At 45.2% G+C, this 19693-nt stretch overlaps 4 protein-coding genes across 8 annotated transcripts in view; 2 read left to right on the top strand and 2 right to left on the bottom strand.

The window, feature by feature from the left end:
• uts2r3 (urotensin-2 receptor 3) overlaps positions 1 to 14465 on the bottom strand; it is a 124095-nt gene extending 109630 nt beyond the window's left edge. Inside the window, exon 1 of the mRNA XM_060065092.1 lies at positions 14325 to 14465. Coding sequence (XP_059921075.1) covers positions 14325 to 14368 — 44 coding nt within the window. The 5' untranslated portion in view covers positions 14369 to 14465. The remainder of the gene's footprint in view (positions 1 to 14324) is intronic.
• On the top strand, positions 243 to 2456 carry tfpt (TCF3 (E2A) fusion partner). The gene is made up of 7 exons (XM_060065112.1): positions 243 to 424; positions 576 to 677; positions 932 to 1054; positions 1187 to 1257; positions 1355 to 1424; positions 1781 to 1933; positions 2237 to 2456. The coding sequence occupies exons 2-7, from the start codon at positions 576 to 578 to the stop codon at positions 2309 to 2311; spliced, it is 594 nt and encodes a 197-aa protein (XP_059921095.1). The 5' UTR covers positions 243 to 424; the 3' UTR covers positions 2312 to 2456.
• cnot3a (CCR4-NOT transcription complex, subunit 3a) lies at positions 2985 to 13075 on the top strand. 5 transcript variants are annotated; one of them, XM_060065041.1, is made up of 20 exons: positions 2986 to 3147; positions 3754 to 3824; positions 3971 to 4038; positions 4131 to 4205; positions 4322 to 4411; positions 4510 to 4638; positions 4992 to 5087; positions 5177 to 5396; positions 5853 to 5980; positions 6182 to 6238; positions 6464 to 7364; positions 7462 to 7567; positions 7685 to 7826; positions 8324 to 8431; positions 8662 to 8761; positions 9122 to 9320; positions 9757 to 9889; positions 10306 to 10431; positions 10794 to 10850; positions 12125 to 13075. In XM_060065041.1, the coding sequence occupies exons 2-20, from the start codon at positions 3800 to 3802 to the stop codon at positions 12221 to 12223; spliced, it is 2859 nt and encodes a 952-aa protein (XP_059921024.1). In that variant the 5' UTR covers positions 2986 to 3147; positions 3754 to 3799; the 3' UTR covers positions 12224 to 13075. The 5 variants fall into 5 exon arrangements, with proteins under 5 accessions (XP_059921027.1, XP_059921024.1, XP_059921023.1 ...); XM_060065040.1 differs by having other exon boundaries at positions 5853 to 6028; XM_060065043.1 differs by lacking the exon at positions 10794 to 10850.
• On the bottom strand, positions 14259 to 19639 carry prpf31 (PRP31 pre-mRNA processing factor 31 homolog (yeast)). The gene is made up of 14 exons (XM_060065080.1): positions 19453 to 19639; positions 18937 to 19152; positions 17462 to 17522; positions 17278 to 17361; positions 17064 to 17161; positions 16625 to 16731; positions 16331 to 16500; positions 16055 to 16212; positions 15834 to 15923; positions 15616 to 15743; positions 15436 to 15508; positions 15000 to 15128; positions 14641 to 14739; positions 14259 to 14546 (listed from the first exon to the last, which is right to left on the bottom strand). The coding sequence occupies exons 2-14, from the start codon at positions 19150 to 19152 to the stop codon at positions 14442 to 14444; spliced, it is 1518 nt and encodes a 505-aa protein (XP_059921063.1). The 5' UTR covers positions 19453 to 19639; the 3' UTR covers positions 14259 to 14441.
• Between the last annotated feature and the right edge of the window lie 54 nt (positions 19640 to 19693).

Below are 19693 nucleotides of genomic sequence, written 5' to 3'. Positions count from 1 at the left end.
GTGATTAAGCTCTTAACATGTGGGCTTCCAATACAAATTTTCTTAAAATGGGAAGCTTTATTCCAATTAAACATAGTTACAAAGTAAATATGTGTGAAGTAAAAAACAAGGAATATGTATGTGATATTATAACTTTTGGTATCTAATTGTAAAAAAATAAAAAAAATAAACAGAGACCAAAAACACAGACTAGTTTAATCCAGGCAGGTTTATAAATGGGCACGCCGTGTGCTGGTTCGGCTTGTTTACACTACACCGGAAGTCGGCTCAACAAGACATGCAAAAGATCACGGCGCGAACGGATGTTTTAGTTGGTTTTATGATTTGGGTTTATTGCAATGTTGACGTTATCTAGTGTTATAAATAGTAAAATATATAGATGCTATGAACACATCATCACGGGATTTAATCGGCTGAACAAAATGTATGTTGCGTTTTCGATTCACGGCTAGCTGTTTGCTAGTAGTATTTCTGATGGCACCGAGCTCGTCTAGGTCATGGAGTCTGTCCAGTTTCAGATTCAGTGTTATTGTTTATTTATGTTTAATGTACCCGCTTTTCGTCTTCCTTAATAGATGATGGAGGATTTCTCCGGTTTGGCGCTGCCGCCTCTGTTCGGAGGGCACATCCTGGAAGCAGAGCTGGAACCTGCTGGTGTCGAGTTAGGCCCAGGAGAGGTATAACACAGTCCTATCTCCTCCAGGGGCTACCCTACATCATTAGTCCTGTAACTATGCAATTACTAGTGTATTTCCTGTAGTACCAGGCCCTACAAAAACGCTATTGATGCAGAATCGCAATGCACGGTTTGGTAGTGTAAACCTATACAACAATGGTTTCTCAGAAGATGTGGGGGTTGGCTTACACACAATGTGTTCTACTACCCCATTCATATTAATTTCCTAATAACTCCCCACTTGTATTATTTTAGCAGGTGGAACTGGGCCCAGGAGACAGTGAGGTGTTGGATGGAGTGCATGAAGATGAAGAAAAGAGAGCCCTTGATAAACGGAAATATTTGGCTTTGAATAAGAGGTGCAAAGATATTGAACAGGTTTGAAAAGTGCTTAGCATGGATGCCATGCATTTGACTCATTTGATATATTTACTAGATTAATGTAATGTGTGCAAATGTATCATGAATTCAATCCTAATTTGGAATCTTCCTGTTATCTTCCCTGGTCAGGTAAATCAGAAGATTCTTGGTCGCCTACAACAAGTACAGAGATTATTACGGCGCATGAGGAAAGAAAGACGGTATTTATCTTCATATATTTTTTTATGATTGTACTATGTAACATATTATGAAAATAATTCCTTTCCTCTCCTAATGTAATAACTCTTCACCCATTAGGTTCCTGATGAAAACTCTTGATTCTCATGGGGATGATTACAGGAATTCTTACTTGACTATTCATCTAGAGGTGAGACACGTATGGGGCACAGCGTGGCAGTGAGGGCGTTCGACTCCCAGGTACTGGGTTCGATGCTCAATGTCCGCAGTGTACCTGTAGGCATCCTAGAGCGAGATGCCTAACCTCTAAATGACATGGTTCTCAAGTATATTATATCTACTTTAGAGGTATAGATGCTTGTAGGTTCCAAATATAAAAATCAGACAAATAACTGATATCTTTTTTGATGGCTATCTTTGAAATTAAAATGTCAATGCTGTAAAGAAATTCATCCCGGAAACCCTACAAACCACTTTTCTTCCTACATTTCTATTATTTAAATGATGGTTATTCTGTGTGAAAGATATTGTGTTTTTCTGTCTCAGGATGAGTCCACCGTCCCTCTAGAATCAGCAACTGGACAGGAGGGGGACCGGATTAATGGTGCGTCTGGTTCTTCTGGTGCAGCACACCATGGAGCCGGACCAAAGAAGAGGAGACATCGCATTCCAAAGCAGGAGAAGGATAAAGACCCACAGGTATGGGAGGAATATAGGTATTTAGAGATTTTTATTGTGAATAATAATGATAAGCATAATAAGCATACCTTTTTAATAGTATTTTCTGAGTACTCAACTGATAAAGTGGGATTCACTGTTTGCGAAGATCCACATTAGGAATCATAGACATAGTGCAAATCTCTGCAGAGCTGCCTGCGTTTATATTTCCAAGGCATGTTAACGTGTATGAAAAGGGCAAAATAGTATATCTGACCCCAATGAACAGAAATCAAGAGCATTTTTTTTTTTTATTTACTAACTATGCTTTCATTCACCTTACAGACTGAGCCTGATATCCCAATGTTGGATGAATCACCTTTTGGGGAAATACCAAGTCCTACTCCACTGTCTCACTGACAAGAGGTCCTCTCGCTAGAATGTCTGATTGTAAAGTTAAGATGCCACATATTCAGCCAGGTTTTGTACTTGACTAGTGGCTACTTATTCCATTTGGTTTTCTTTGTGTATATATTTGTTTATTAAAATGGATTTATGCCAAACATGTTCATGCCATTTGTGTTGATTTATTTATAGAAGCAGGTAATTGTTGGCGACAAACCAGTTATATGAGAATATGTCAAATGAAGTACTGTTACATTAGATTGGGGTTATTATGTTATCCTTGTGTTTCTACTTGGCCTGTGAATCTTTGTTTTCCCTAACTAGTCTGTCAGGTACATCAAGTTATTTATTTATGAAAAATAATAATTTGGCTGGAATATATTGTTGACGGAAGATACTCTCATCGTACAAAGCAGGATTCAATTTGTCTCTAGCTAAAAATGTAATTGCCTTGATGCTGCATTTATATAAGACATTGTTTTGAGTCACTTTGGGAAATAGCTTCTTCAAAAATATTGTAAAGAAAAAGCATGTGCAATCGCAAATAACGTCTATTTGAAGATATCTGATTGATGACTGATTGAATAATTCAGTGGAATAATTTAATTATTTTGTTGGGGGTAATTCCGGCGGATGTTTCCAAATGAAAACGGTAAAAGCTGTCCAATCACAGCTGCTAAATGTCACTTAGGGAGGAGACCAACCCTGGAGGCGTGGTTAAGCTACCGTCCATCTTTAGCTAGAGTACAGCGAGTTTATCGAAAAGAAAACACATTTTGGAAGTAAAGAAGACGTGTGGGAAATAGTTTGGGCTATAATTGAAAAGAGAAAAACGAAAACCCAGACCCTAGGTAAATGCTGGAAACCAATGTGCATCTAGATGGTCTGGTTGAGCCAGTTTCCCTTATTCCTTAATTGTGCTACCTTGCTAGCTAAGCCGCTAGCTAGTATTGTATGCAATTGCTAGCCTGTTAGCAATATTAGCTATTGGGTTGGCGATTGGCAACGATGATAAATGATACATTTCACAATGCATCTGACACAATTAAAATGCAACATTTGAACCCAAATTACTGTTGCAAGAATGTGTAATGAAACAATCAATCTGTACTTAATAATCGTTTAGCCATAATCCAACTACTATCGAGCGTAATGGACTGGCTATACTGGGTAGCATTAGCCCGATCACCCTATACAAGGTGCATCCGTTGACAAGTATGCATGACAAGCGTCACTGTAAATTGCACGTTTTATGTTATCGTATGATATGGATGGCGATTTAATAAATACACTCTGGAAGGGTCAATGCTTGCACAATGCTAGGTTACATGAACACTGATCCACAACAACCCACGTTAATTTAAGATCAATCCTCTTGGTGTGAAGCGTGTCCACAGATGAGTGCTGATGTTTCATGGACCGTAAGCCTAATTCAAAGTTGTAAATGCTTTTCCCAGCTAAAGCAGTAACAGACGGAATGTGGACAGTGTCGTAGTGAAAGCCATGGCTGACAAGAGAAAATTACAAGGTAAATCAATGGCACAATGATGTTGCATGGAGTCCTTACTTCCCACCACGCTCTAATTTTTACTTCGGAAACCATAGGCGCTGCATGACTTCTTCTGGTACAGGCTTTAAGGGGGTTATTCAGGATCATCTCTTTGATCTCTACAGGTGAAATCGATAGATGTTTGAAAAAAGTAGCAGAAGGTGTAGAGCAGTTCGAGGATATTTGGCAAAAGGTGAGGTATTAATAATGCATGCAGTTTTCTTGTTTCCACAATTGTACATTTGATTTGCAAACTTGAGCCAATGTGATTTTTAATTGCCACAGCTTCACAATGCAGCCAATGCTAACCAGAAGGAAAAATACGAGGCAGACCTCAAAAAAGAGATTAAAAAACTGCAAGTAAGAGGAGTTATCACCCATGGGATCATTTTTCTTAATTTGTTTATTTTATAAACTAAGATGTGTCTATCCATATCTATGAAACCTAACCACGTGTCCTCTTTGCTCCTGCCCAGCGACTGCGAGATCAGATAAAAACATGGGTGGCCTCAAATGAGATTAAAGACAAAAGGCAACTAGTCGAAAACCGGAAACTCATAGAGACGGTAATGATCTTCATTCATTCATCACCAAATAAATTTAGTAAAATTACACAAATCAGAACCAATTGTCTCATCTGCCATTATGTGTCTTCTCTTCTCAGCAAATGGAGCGCTTTAAGGTGGTGGAGCGGGAAACGAAAACAAAGGCGTACTCTAAAGAAGGCTTAGGACTTGCCCAGAAAGTAGATCCAGCTCAGAGGGAAAAAGAGGAAACGGGCCAGTGGTTAACGGTAAGGTGTTCTGCTGTCCTTGGGCTCTTAGGGTTTTGCCCTTTCCTGTCATCGATGCTTCCACAAGCATACCAGGGAAGTGTCATTGCAAAAGCAACGCGTGCTGTATTTGTGATTGCATGTGACATTTTTTTATGTGATCAGTAAAATGTTAAATTAATAATGCATTTTTATGTTAATCCTCGTTTTTATATTTTATTTTATTTTTTTATTTTATTTTAGCCACAATTCGAGCAAGCTGATTCAATCGCTAATATTGTTCACAATATGAGGTCAGGCGTGTTAGACTGAACTGGAATAGCTGTGCACAATATGACCTCACTTTCTGTGTTTGTGTGTTCCCCGCAACGTAGAATACGATAGACACTCTAAATATGCAGGTGGACCAGTTTGAGAGTGAGGTGGAGTCTCTCTCCGTGATGACGAGAAAAAAAAAGGGTGACAAAGAGGTAGGTGCTCCGTGTTCTTCTCGGTTGCCACTGTAAGACGTGTTTGGAGAATATGCCCTCAGTACAACTTTGGCCACCCTTCCTCCCAGAAGCAAGATCGCATCGAAGAGCTTAAGAGGTTGATCGAGCGCCATCGGTTCCACATTCGCATGCTGGAGACCATCCTGCGAATGCTTGACAATGACTCGGTACAAGTGGACTCTGTCCTGAAGATCAAAGATGACGTGGAGTACTACATCGACTCGTCCCAGGACCCTGACTTCGAGGAGAACGAGTTCCTGTACGATGATCTAGACCTGGACGACATACGTGAGTCTATTGAAAAGACCAGGCTGAAGGAGTTCAATTGTTTTATGTTAATGAGACAAAAGTGTAATTTGAGTGTTCTACTTACCCATTGGCTGTACAGCTGATGGCAAAATAATGTTCACTTTTGGTATAATGAGTTTCTTCACAAGTAATTCAGCCACCGTACTTTTCTATGAATGTATTTGTTGGCAAAAGGCTAGAAGGAGGTGAGTAACTCTCATACAACCAAACCGGCCTGAAAACCTGCTTGAGCTAATTGGACATAGTACATTGTGGGGATGCCTTCTCTTTTTGCCATTTGTTATGCAGTAACTATGTTGAGCACCATTAAACCATTATGTTAATCAAATGGGGGTTTCGGCTCTTAGTGGGGGCAAGGGGGCCTGCTCGGGATCAAATATCAGTAAATAATCGCGCCTTTGCTTTATTGTTTCTGCCATTCCTCGGCTGCTGCAGCACTTGTGGCCACGTCTCCATCGGGGCAAGGAAATATTGAGGATGAGATGTTTCTCAACTCCAGCAGTACGCCCACTTCCACCACCTCCTCCTCACCCATCCCTCCCTCCCCGGCCGCCTGCACTGCTGTAAGTTCATGCAATCCTCCCTTTGCTTGGGACGATTCCATCACTTTGGTAAGGGGGTCAAGGGTTGGGGTCTTTTTGAAATTTGTTTGTGTGTGCATATTAACATGCTTCGAAAGTCCCATGTTATTGGGTCTTAATCCACCAATGTGTTGGACAAAAGATGGTTTGTGGATTGGATTCTCATGAGTCTCTTTCTTACAGGAGAACTCTGAGGACGATAAGAAACGAGGTCGGTCGACAGACAGTGAAGTTAGTCAGGTGAGGATCTCAACTGTACTGTGTCATCTGGTTGGTCCGTTATAGTCCTTGTGAAAGGAAGCAGCCAAAGCATTTTCCCGGTATAACAAAATGCATACTATAGACTGTAGATTTATTTTACAGGCCTCAAGCTTGTATTTATTTAACAAGTCTTCATTGTTCTCTGCGTTGTAGTGTTGCGCCGTGTAGTTGTCTTACTGAAGCCAACGTTCTTTTAAATTTCAGTCGCCTGTGAAGAATGGCACTCCTTCCCTGTTGTCTTCCTTCTCTTGCTCCTCCACCTCCGGCTCCTCCTCCTCCTCCTCCTCGTTGGTGTCCATGGCGAGCATTGTCGGAGGCATTCCCGTGGTGCCCACAAGCAACAGCCTGATCGGGAGCTTCAGCAGCGCTGTGCAACAGCACCAGCATCAAATGTCGCAGCAGCTGGCGCAGTCTGCAAACCAACAGCAACAGCCATCGCAATCCAAGCCCTCGGCCCCCTCCAGCAACACCCCCAGCCCGCCCAGCCACCCACTCCTCCCGGTCTCGGCCCCCATCCCCATCCCCAGCGCCCCCAGCTTAGTGGCGGCCCTCCCCCACCCCATGCCGTCCTCGGGGTCCGCTCCCTCCTCCAGCTGTGGACTTGGGCTGGGCCTGGGTTTGAGCAAAGTGGGCATCACGGGGACCAGCAGTGCCAACCAAATGTCCGGTCTTGGCCTGAGCGGCATGCCGTCGGCGCTAACCACGATGGCCGGGCTCATTTCGGCGTCCACCCCTACCCCGTATGCTCAGGCAGCGGCGTCGGGGGGCCTGGGTCTGAGCAGCGGCGGCGGCGGCCTGTCCAGCGTTGCCATGGAGAGCAGCCCTTCCATCCCCACCTCTGGCTCCAGTGGAGTCGCCACCAATGGCTCCGGCACAGGCCTTAGTTTACTGGGCTCCAGCCCGGCGCACGGCTCTCTCACCGGGGGCCTCCTCGGCCTGGGCCCCGGGTCCTCGCAGGTGACCCTCCCTCCCGTCGGCGCCGCTCCTGGCGGGGGCGTGGGCATGCTGGGAGGCGGCGGTGCCAACGTCGGCGTGGTCGGAGGAGCGGTGCTCAACGCGGCCCCTGCCAGACCCCCCAGTGGACTCAAGCAGAACGGAACCACAAGTGAGTGGTTAACTCTTTCTCCGTGTGTTTTTTGTGTATTGTGCGCACTCAATCTCATAGTGGGACCGGTTGCCTGACGTCCCCGCTTGTCTCCCAGGTTACAGCGCAATAGTAGCAGAGAGCTCCACAGATTCCAATCCAAGCACACCGAGCCAATCACAAGGCAGCCAGCCTTCGTCGCTCACGTCCTCGACCAGTCAACCGTGAGTTCACTCCGGCCTCAGTCGCTGCGCCACCGTTGGTCTGTAACCCATTAACGGCCCATTAAGAGTCCTTGTGCGTTTATGGTTGTCCCCTGCCGTTGCTTCCTGGCCCCGCAGAATGGACAACGGCCCCAGCCTCATCAGCTCCATCACCCTCCCGCCCGGCTCTCCCTCCCCCTCCTTCTCGGACAGCACGCCCGGCGGAAGCAGTCTTCTGAACGGACCGCACTCCTACTCACAGACCCCCGAGGTCCTCAAAGTGAGCATGAGGGAGGGAGGGAGGGAGGATGGGTGGGCCGGGTTGCTTGGTTCAGGGGTTTCAGTCAGCTATCACCACCACTACACATGCTACAGGATCAAATGTAACCCTGAGAAGGTGCATTACATGCAGAGTTTTGGTGGAGAGAGTCTAAATTTAAAGACCAGGATAACATTGTGAGATTGCACTACTGCGGAGGGGGTGAGGAAGTCAGCAGTCAGAGTATGTATTGGATAGCCGACCAGCACCCATAAGCACTAAGCCCCATCTTATTTTTAGCTTGTAAAGCAAGATGCAGCTTAGTGGTCCACAAATACACTTGAGACCCCAAACACCTTCTATTGACTATCATACAAATGTTTAGGTAGCCTTATTTGGGCACGGGATGTTTTAAATGTTTTACCTGAGGGTCTCTCCTTGGTATGTATGTCGCTGAATAGTGTTGCTGTGATGCTGTGGCCACGACAATAACTTGTACGGGCCCTTCGTCCCCCTAGCTCCCCACAGACCACCGTCAGATGCTGATGGAGTCCCGGTTATCGGCAGTTGCGGGAGAGCCGCCAGGGACCACGGCCACCAACACACGCAAACGAAAGCAGTGTCAGGTGAAGACATACGAACACATGCATAAGTACACGGGTCTTCGCATACGTGCAGGACGCGGAAGTGTGTTCATTTGTTTCTCTATCCCACTCTCTGATTCCCCCCTCTCTGATTCTATTTCTACACTCTCTCCCTATCGTTTCTCTGCCTCTGAGGCCTGATTGTTGTGTTGTTCTTGCTGTCGTTCTCCCCCCTGTTTCAACCCTTCCCTCTCTCCTCCCTCGGGCTCCAGGCTCCTGAGGCTCTCAGCTCTCTGAAGGCCATGGCCGAGCGGGCAGCGCTGGTCTCAGGCCTTGACGGAGAGATCCCCAACCTGCACCTCACAGATAGAGGTCAGCACGGGCCACTGCCATCGCACTAGTGACCGTCGTAAAATAGAGTGAATGGTTCGGAAAATGGACGGAAAATGGACTCGGTTGTCATGTTCATCTGGGGAAATATTCTCAAACGCGGTTACGTTAATCCTGAAATATCCTCGCAGAAATCCTGAAATATGGATGGCATTGCAACGAGGAGAAATGCAGAAAACCCTGTTCTCAGTCGAGGTGCATTGTGCAGTACAAAACTGTGGGGATTAACAGTTAAATCCACTAACAATGAACAACATTTCTCAACGAGTGTGGAGTGTTTAAATGAGGCCATCAGGTGTTTGTGGCATGGATCTGATGCCCAGCCTCCTTTTCTGCCCGTAGATATCTTCTCTAGTTCCTCTGCAGCCCCCGGCACCCCGGTGGCCCCCCAGCCCTCCCTGTCAGAGGTCAGCATCCCCCCGTCGCTGGGCGTGTGCCCCCTGGGCCCCACGCCGCTCCCCAAAGACCAGCTCTACCAGCAGGCCATGCAGGAGTCGGCCTGGACACACATGCCCCACCCCTCGGACTCTGAGAGAATCAGGTGAACGACTGGCGACTAATGATGAAGCGTCTGTCCACTAGGATGCTCCGTACTCTAAATTAATAGTTGATATTTTTTAATACATTCATGAGGGCAGTGTACTGTAGTGGAGAGGGGGTTTGACCCCAGGGCACGAAGGTTTCGGGTTCAAACCCCGATGTCCACAGCCGACATGTAGGCGTCTCTGAGCAGAAGGCCAAATGCTAAATGACTTGTTAAGGGTAAAGCGTCTGAATGACCTCATGGTCTAAAGGTAAATAAATACATGCCGCTTAATCAAGGCTTTCATCCAAAGCTTCTCCTACAACACCGTGAGTGCATTGCTCCTTAGCGTGGCGTAACCCAGGGGGATCGAACCCTAACCCTGGCAGTGTTCACTGTGACGGGGCATGTGTGTGACGGCTGACTGACGGCTGTGGTCCCTGTGTCGCTACAGGCAGTACCTGATGAGGAACCCGTGTCCCACGCTGCCCTTCCACCACCAGATGCCGCCTCACCACTCGGACTCCATCGAGTTCTACCAGAGGTTGTCCACGGAAACGCTCTTCTTCATCTTCTACTACCTGGAGGTAACGTCTGTCCCCGGCCCGCTCACCCTCCTAGTGGGCCCTTCAGTTGGGCCTGTCCATTTAAACAAAATCTCAAAGAATAACCGGCAATAAAGTAACCTATTTTAGGTGCCATGTAGTGGGTTACATATGAGTGCTATGGATGGTGCTCTATGGGTAGAATGCTTACTCATGTTTGCATATTCATGATACCCGATATTGGCTGTTTTGGGTAACCAGGTTACCAGTCAAAAATTCTGGCTTTCCCCGCCCCCTTCCCCCAAATGGGTTTGTAGCGAGTGGGAGTGGCTTGTGCAACAGAGCAGCAATATAGATTTAAAGTGTCTGCCAGAATTCAGCCAGAATGCACGCAGGAGGCGGGGACAAGCTCAAACTGGGGGCTTTGTTTGACTTGACTCCATGCCTTCCTCCTCCAGGGCACGAAGGCTCAGTACCTGTCTGCGAAGGCGCTGAAGAAGCAGTCGTGGAGGTTCCACACCAAGTACATGATGTGGTTCCAGAGGCACGAGGAGCCCAAGACGATCACCGATGAGTTTGAACAGGTGCATCTCCAGCTCCCTCTCTCCAGCCCCCGTCCCCGCTCGACATGCTTCCGTGTGGTTTTTCTGCATTCTTGGCACACAGGCAATGCAGCGATGGCCTTGGTTACACTTGCCTTTTGTGATCGGATCTCAGACTCTGCCTGCCACTTGATTGGGAACGCTTTGGCCACATGAGGTCTTCGACTGGACCGTATTGCATACCTTCCATTCTAGAACGACCCGGAAGCAAAGTTTTTATACCGTTAAACTTTTGAGAAATCAATACTTTAAAAGCATTATTCTTCTCCTTCGATGGTCTTCTGTTCTACAAGGGGATTATGACATAATTTAAAATGTTGTTTTTATGGTTTTGGTGAGGTTAGGATGGGGCTCATCTTCCAAGAGCAGCTCTTCTCTACAGCTCAACACCGCCACCACCAGTTAAGAGAAAGACACGCATGCACATTTTTTGGGAGGAACTGCTGAAAATAATGTGCTTAATGGCCACAGTGAAACAGAGCAGGGTGCTGAGAGGTCCTTAACCCATTGAGGCCTATAAATAGACGCTTTGGAAATGGCTGATTTATTATAACATGGTATGACAGAAGAAAATCAAAAGAGAACAGTAATGCTTTTAAACTAATGATTTGTCCCTAGACTTGGCCTGCACATGAAAGTATAATATATAAATACGTTGTCTTGCAACTGAAGCTATGCAATACTGCCAGTATGTAGAGATATGGTTAGAACATGTTAAGATCTTTTGTTGGTTCTAAATATTTAAATACCTCAAGTCTTTTTAGCATAGTGTTTTAGCTAAAGTATAGTATTCAGAAGAGTGGTTAAAGTTAAACATTCATTTAAGCGGTGTATGCCATAATGCATTTATTTTTATGAAACCAACAACTCATACGTTGCAGTTTTTCTTTTTATGTGAAAGGTAATATGAGCGCATGAGCTACCATTCAAGTCGCAGGCGTGGTTTGTCATGTAGTTGTCTTATTGGACCGGGGCCTTGTGTCTACACCCTGCGGAGACCTGATCAGGTTGCGACCCAAACCACCTCAGACCTGCTGTGTTCTTCTACAAGAGGAGCCGTCTGATGAGAGGCTCCATGCTTGACAGTTAATGTGTCCTGGTGGGATCACTGCCCAAAAGTCTTGAAAAGACAGTGTAACCGAAGTATGGTTTAATCGATCAGTCTTTGCACTCTACAAGACAAGCTGTCATTACTAGAGGGGGTACACATTGGATTCATATCGTACTGGTAGCTAAATAAGTCGCCCCCTTTTACAAACTAGTGAACACACCTGCTGTTGAAGTATAGCAAACCTTTTGAAAGTAAAGAAATTACACTTTAAATGTTTACCAGAATCTCAACTGGAGCTCGGTTAGCTGTTGGCTGCAGCAGTCAAATGTCAGTCATGCATTCAATAGGTGTGATGCTTGCGTGCTGCAGTTACCCAACCATGTATAGACCTTAACGCGCAGCTGATGACATCCTATTCAACTCTGATCTGGCAGTCACCCCCCTGTCTGAAGTGAATTCTGTAAGGATATATTTAAATGCGACTGGTCCGGGGCACCTTCTTTCCCCTTTCAGGTACAACCAGCACTATTGTAAAGTGCGAATAGGCTATGGTTTTTCCTCGCGTCCACTGACGTGAGCACTCACTGACACTGCTGTCCTCTGCACCGTCTCCTCCACCTCTAGGGCACTTACATCTACTTTGACTATGAGAAGTGGGGCCAGCGGAAGAAGGAGGGCTTCACCTTCGAGTACCGGTACCTGGAGGACCGCGACCTGCAGTGACGAGGGGCGCGAGGAGGGGCCGTGGGGCGAGGAGCCGTGCTGCTGTTGACATTCCGAGACTGTCCTCCGTACCGTGGATAGAGATTGATGTGTAGTAGAAGAGGCCTCCTAGAAGGGGGGCCGAGGGTGTCTGTGCAGGCTGCATCTTCCACGTGGAGCCCCCCGCCACCCCCACCGTAGCGCATTACTCTTGGCATGTGCCCCGTGGGTTTGAGCAAAAGAAGCAGTGCGCTGCGTGTGGGCCGGGGGGCGACGATGGGGTGGCTGCGTCCGTGCCCGTCTGTGTGCACACTCAGTATGTGGCATTAGGAAAGCCTAGCCCATGCATGTTTCTCATGGTATGTTTTTAGTTTTATTATTTCCCCTCCTCCCCCATTGCAACAAGACTCTGTACCGTCACCATGCCATCATCACGAGCCTGGAAGCCCTTGACCCGATACAAAAACAAGCATTGGATTCAATTCACATAACAGTCACCGCTCCTCATGTTTACCGTGATCTGGTAGAGTTAAATGGGGAACTGTGCAGTGGACATTTTGACATGGTGTGTAGAAATGGCTTCTTTTAAAGATCCTCTGATGCCTGTAGAATATGGTCACTATTGGATATAGTGAGTGATTATCAATAGTGTTATTGACCGTCTTGGTCGATAAAACACTGATTGACCACAGGGCCTCTCCCTGTGACAGGGAAAGAATCCTTATTGGACATGGATTAAATTGCTATGCAATTGAACTGGTCTCTGACTCCCTCTTTACAAATAAATGTTTTTAAGTTTACCTGTCTAAGAAAAATGCATCTTTATGGGGCATTCATGTTTGTGAAAAAATAAAATTGTAAAATAAATCTTAATTTAGGGTTTGTTCATCTTTTACTGTACTAATTATTCAATGGAGGTTTTCACGTTGGAAGTCGATAGTGTCACAGCCATTCCCAGTTTTGTGAATAATTTGAACCAAATCACTTCTTTTCCATACACTGATGTTATTTTCTGTACAGAATCAGAATTGTTGCAGCTTTCAATCGTGAAATCCTTGTTTTAGTCACCTCATCCCATTTACATGGCAGTTTTTTTAACCTAATTAGTATAAGTGAGAGCTACCTAATTAATGGTGGTTTTACAAGGTTTAGTGAGTAAATCAAACCCCCAGATAGCAGTAACTAAGTGGTTTGATTTACACTGCCAAGCATATCTTAACCCTTTGGTACAGATTCAATCTCAGCTTGGCTATTAAAGTATCTACTGCAGTAAATGTAAATTAAATATATATCTTGCTGTAAAAACCAGCCCTTAAGCTGAAGTTTTCTTCAACGGTAGTTAAATACATGGATAAAGCAATTGCCTTTAATAGAATCTATTTTTGGGCCTTAAATTAAAGGTAGAGTATAGTCCGATTAAATGGCTAAAGTGAATTTCTCATATTTACAATTTCTCATATTTACATGTTGAGGTTCTGCATGGGATACTTCATAATATGGGTTACAAAGTATTGTAACATTTCAATAAATGCTTTTCAGAACTAAATGCTGTTTATTGTCCTTGATTCACATAACGACTTATACACACACACCATGGCAGGCTACTCTAGTTTACAGTCTACTACCCCTGCTCTGGTAGAGAAGGTAGCAGACCCATTATTAGGATGCACAGGTTTAAAGGGGACATATACCACCAGGTATGAGTGTGATTAAACATCACTCATCACACTGGTGGTATAATATGTCCCCTTTAAGGGGAGCATGTGGGGCCAATCGTTGAATTAAATAAAAAAAAAAAGGTGTTGATGTTTTACACAAAGATCCAGTACCCAGGTTAGAATAATATGTACCAGTATGGTTGGTGCAGGGGGTAGCACGGCTGCCACACAGTAAGGTCTTGGGTTCGAAGCCCACCGCTGCCACAAGGGGTGGAGGTTCTGTGTTGGCGGCCTTTGACCCTGAACTCTGGAGTTTACATGACCCGACTTAAGAATGGACTCGGTTTTTGGACTCAGAGGGGAAGGCTTGTGTAAATCATACTAATGAATACCAGCAGTTTAAGAAATGGCTTTTATTCACAACCACAAATCAATACGTAAAAATAAAACAATAAGGGGAGACGTGTGTGTTTTGGTGTGGATGGGGAGAGCATAATGTCCAAGTCATTTACAAATTGAAAAAATACCATCACTCACAATGTCTGACCAGTGGCTTTAAAAAAACTAAACAAAATGGACCATTATTCCTTCTTCACCTTAACAAACTCTGACGTGTTGGAAAAGTATTTCTGGTTGGCCTCAGCCACCTTCTTCTCTGCTGCCTGCGGGTTCACAATCTCTAAGCCCTGAAGAAGAACAACACCGACGATGACTTTAAAACACGATCTTAAAACAAAAAACAATGTGTGGATGGGAGTTTTGTGAGGCGAGTTGCAATACCTGAAGCGGAGTAAAAGCCACGCTGGAGCTGATTCCCGAAGAGCGGTCTCTGACGGTAGACTTGCCCCCATACGTCATGCTCTGCTTCTGCAATGTCCTCTAGATAGGGCGACAAACACAATACGATTTGTAGAACCATTACTGCCATTGGCATGGTTTTTACGTTATTCTCACTACTGTGCATTTTTGTAATATAGATGACCCTCGGCATGTCATAGGAATGTCCGTCTGTTTCACTGAAGATGTTCTACGACACATCTGATAACTAAACACTTTAGACTCATGCGGTCTCTCGGTGGTGGGCTAGCGAGCCGCGGTGACCCACGTTGTCGGTGCTCTGGGGCAGCGGGTGCCTTTACCTGGAGGGACTTGGAGATCCGGGCCTTTGTGGCCTCGTTGACCTGCGCCTGCCTGACTCGCCCGCTGCCACTCTTACCCAGCTGACCCAGACTGAAGCCCAGATCCTCTTGGTAGGCGTCGTCTTCAATCTACAAACAGATTGACAGAGGTTAGAAAGGTTTCATTTGTGGTCGTGTGCCAGTGGCTTGCAGGAATAACGTAAGCGCACTACATCCAAAACACTCAATGCATGATGTTCTGTCATAGACAGAAACAGTACAGACTACCAGTCCACTTGTGAGTTCGAGCCACACAAGAAAGCCCTTTAAATGATCCCAGAAAGGAAATAAGGAAGAGCGTTTTAGGACCCTTTATGAACCACATTGTTGAAACCAGTAGTTCCTTTTTTTAAGTCACCTCACAACGACCATGAAAGAGTTTTAGACTGCTGCTCACCTCTGCAAAGGTCATCCTGTTGGCGTGTTTCCTGATCTCCGTCAGGCCCAGGCGCTCCTTCATCTTACGATACCTGCACAAGACAAAGGCCTTCAGTTTGAATGGCAAACGCCACTCCAATATCTTAGATAGTGCACTCTGTGAACTGCGGCCCTTATGTGGCGTGTGCTGGTTCCTCACCTCCTTCCACCTCTCTTTTTCCGCTGGCCGTCCAGTGGGGCCGGCAGGGGCTTCACTGTTTTCACTGGAGGAGGCTCCTGCCATTTGTCAAACTTCCTCTCTATCTCCTCCTTCAGGTCGTAGCCAACCTTGAGAGACGGTGAGGGATTAGCAACGTAGCTTCAATTACTCATCACTAATCGAATGACCCTACTTCCACACGTCTGGCTGACCCTTACCTTTCCTACACCACTCTCATGGAAGCTGTCCACTCGGGCGGCCAGAGTGCACTTTGAGGCCACCAGACGAGCCGCTTTCCTCCTCAGGTCCTTAAAAAGGGGAAACAAATATGTACAGACGCAGTTAGCCAATGGGCTGCAACCTCGTATTGAAAACAATTACACTCAACCAAGAAAACAAACAACAGTGTCCCTGCATGCGTCACCCCTCGTGTACTCACAGGGGGCAGCGACTGCACCACGTCACAGTGGTAGATGTAGCCTGTGTGGGGCAGCAGGGAGGTGCTGCTGAAGCCAGACAAGGTTCTCCTCTGGGCTCCCAACAACATGAGGTTACAGGCCGGCATCTTAGCCAGGTTGGTCAGGCCTCCGGCAATACCTAAAGTAAAACAACCCATTAGAAAACTATTGTCAGCGAGACCCCTCGGCACAGACAATTCTGGGGTATTAGCTAAATGTACAATTGGGAAGGACTGGATGGTTTCTGTAGCACTCACCCATGATCTTGGCCGCCGTTGATGCTCCTACGATGATGGACACATTAGGAGCGATGAAGGACATCCTGGATTCTACGTATTCGTAGATCTGGTGTTTGGATTGGTTTAGTTCCAGGGCCATGTCACAGGCCTCCTCCAGCTTCTTCAGTTCATCATCGCCAAGCATAGTCCTACATCACAACATAATAGATTTTTGATCTGAATCGTCCCCCGAAAATGCCGCATGTCTTTGCTGTATGACATTTAATAGAATGACCATATGGAGAGGTGAATCATCTTTGGTTGACCCCTCACCCCTGTGTGGTAGACGCTGTGACGCTGACCACCATGATCGTGGCATTAGTGAGGATCTGCTGCAAATTCTCGTTGTTCTTGCACTTGTCCAAATTGTTCCCAAGTTCCTACACAGAACAGATAGAACTTAATTCCCCAGACAGGTAATACTTTTGAAACATTTAATAATTTTCCCCTTCACATTGATCAGGTATCATTAGTGTCGTGTATTAGGGTATCCGAGGGCCCATATTAGCCTGCAGTACCATGCTGAAACATTATTGGGCTCTGAAAGCAGCTTCATTTACTACCATGGCTCAGAGATCAAACAGGGGAATATAAGCTTGGTACATGTATGCTTTACTGCTTCAGGACACTTGTTTAAAGTACATCTTCACAGGGAAAAGACAATACTTCAGGGATAAAGTATTATATGTGCCTTTCACCACCCCACACTTACTTTGACCGTCCGAACGTAATCCAGAGAGGTTGGCACAAGTGACTCGAGCTCTGGAAACCTCTTTGAGTATTTGTCACGGGTAAACTTGTGAATGATATCTGAAAAGGAAAAAAATATGTAAAAGAAATAAGCTTGTATCAAGGATTATACAAATCAAATCTACAAAGTCATTTATTAGGACAACGGCAACAAAGATGTTTCAACATTCACTCACTCAGTTCATTTTCAATCTCTACTGTGAGGTTATTGGCTGCAACGATGAGTCTGTATTCTGGGTCTGACTCCACTGGGCCCATAACTATGAAAAAAACAAAACATCAGAGCGAACAGAACAACCATTAGTAAGTTGTATTGTACCACCAACAAAACTAAATCAAGAGCTGGGGAAATGCACTCACCTTCTGAGTTTTTCCGCTGCTTTCCAACATAGATTTTGATTTTGTCCATGATTTCTGAAAACTGAAAATATATTCAAGTGTTACTGCATCAAACATTTCTGCAATCTTACGTTTACCAGAGACGATGTGAATGTTACCACTACTATTTAATTTGTCCACCCCAATATTTCAGTGTTAGTTCCAGCCATCTAAAAGTTGCAGAGAGACTGCAGAGGCTGATTATGGTCCCACGTTCACGTAACGCAAGGAGGTTACGGACCCCTTGTGCCCTTGCGGACCCTCCTTGCGTCTACCGCAAGGGCCTGACGGGCGCCTCGCAAAAACTTTAACCCTCCGTCGAGTCGACGCATCAGCAAGGGCTGTGATTGGTCTGCTTACTAAATTCCAACACAGAACCAAAACAGTTTCAAAACTGCGTCGAAGCATCTGCCTGGTCCTTGCGTTGCGACGACGTGGAACCATAATCAACCCTAGAGGTGTCCATTCAACTATTTTACAATTACATGATGAGCACATGGTTGGTTCAAAGTTAACATAGGAACAGGCGCGTGCCGTCAATATGGGCAGGTGGGGCAGCGAACTACTTGCAAAAGCATGCTCCCAAAAAAAGTTACTCAGTAAATCATGGCTCCAAGTCTATTTTTAATAATGTGAATTTCACATTAACTATCTATAGTTTCTGTAGGCTTTCCAGCTTTTTTTGGTCTGTTTACATCAAATGTTCGATGATGGTGGCGATTCTAGTCGAGTTTAACGTGTTATGCAATGTAGGGCAGGATAGCTCAACGACCGCGTTCCTGTTTATCACATAACTCTGCAATAAGAATTGCAATCCGCGCTAAGACGCCTATATGGTTGCATAGTAGTCTGCCCCATGGTCATATTCTAGAACTGTTTAACTGAAATTATTCCACACGTATCTTTTGTCGTTTCTATATCAGATGCAGATATGGCGAGTGGTGTTGCACCTGTGATTAACAGTGTTGAGTTTCTCTTCAAAAAAACATTTGAGAGGTTAAAATTGGAAGAGAAGTTAGAAATCAAACAATAATATAAATAATGGCCATGCGTTTGCTCAAAAGAGAAATGCTGTGTTTTGTTTCCCAGGTCTACTTTTTCCGAGCAAGTGTGTGCACAGAACAAGGGGATATATGGACCACGGATGTGAAGCATACACACATATATATACACATACATATATATACACATACATACATACATACATACATACATACATACATACATACATACATACATACATAATACAATATTATACATGTATATAATATATACATATTACAAAAACAAACTGTGGGTGTGGTCAATACGCTAGTAGTTTCTGCCCCACTGAAATTTAGGGTCACCGCACGCTACTGCATAGGGCATATGTTATCGGAGAACCCCACACTCTTAACCAGATTTGTGACTAAATATTTCGCTCTGGTCGTTAACGGTTAGCGATTCTCACAGCTCACCTGCTTGCTGTCTCGGAGCTTGGCGATAGATGATACACTCTCTGTCCCAGCGTAGTCCAGCTCCATCTCCTCAGGGATGTCTTCCAACATGCCTTCGGCTTTGCATTCTGCACCTTCGCCATCACTATCTCCCTCCTCTGTTCCTCCATAGAGGTCGTCTTCGCCTTCCTCCCCGGCCTCCTCAAGATCCGCTAGTAGCTCGTCCGCCAAAGACATCTGAGGCCGATGGGAGTTGAGTGATGAACGATACAGCCGCAAACAAGCTCAGCTTACATTGTTTAGTCACACTTACACTGAATAATTCTATAAAACACTAATCAATCGTATTGCAAAGAGAAGAAAATGTCGTAGATGTAGCCAAGACACAATACATAGAATACATAACAATTTATTTAGTTACAAGATAGTTGGAGAACACATGTTCACTACACGATACTGATATTAACAGACTTGATTGACCCGAATCCCTGCACATTGATTAGCGTTGTTAACATCGTTTAGTTAGGAGTGTCTTACCTTGGGGGTTTAAAATGCAAACCAACCCCCCGTTTAGGGTACGTAGGGTAAGGTAAGTAGCCAGGTGAAAATATATCGATTGTGTTTCAAGCTACTGCGTTTTCCTTGTTCGGCATTTGGTCGTTGGTCGCGGGTCGATGACGTTATAGTTTGGTCTTCTTCTTTGGTTGCTGATTACTTAAAGTTTAGCGCCACCACCTTACCGCCAACTACAGGGCTCTTAGGAGGAGTCATGTACAAG

This window comes from Gadus macrocephalus, chromosome 11 (genome assembly GCF_031168955.1).
Source record: "Gadus macrocephalus chromosome 11, ASM3116895v1".
Classification (NCBI taxonomy): Eukaryota; Metazoa; Chordata; class Actinopteri; order Gadiformes; family Gadidae; genus Gadus; species Gadus macrocephalus.
Note: the sequence above shows the minus strand (reverse complement) of the source record. Positions and strands in the feature narration are given on the sequence as shown.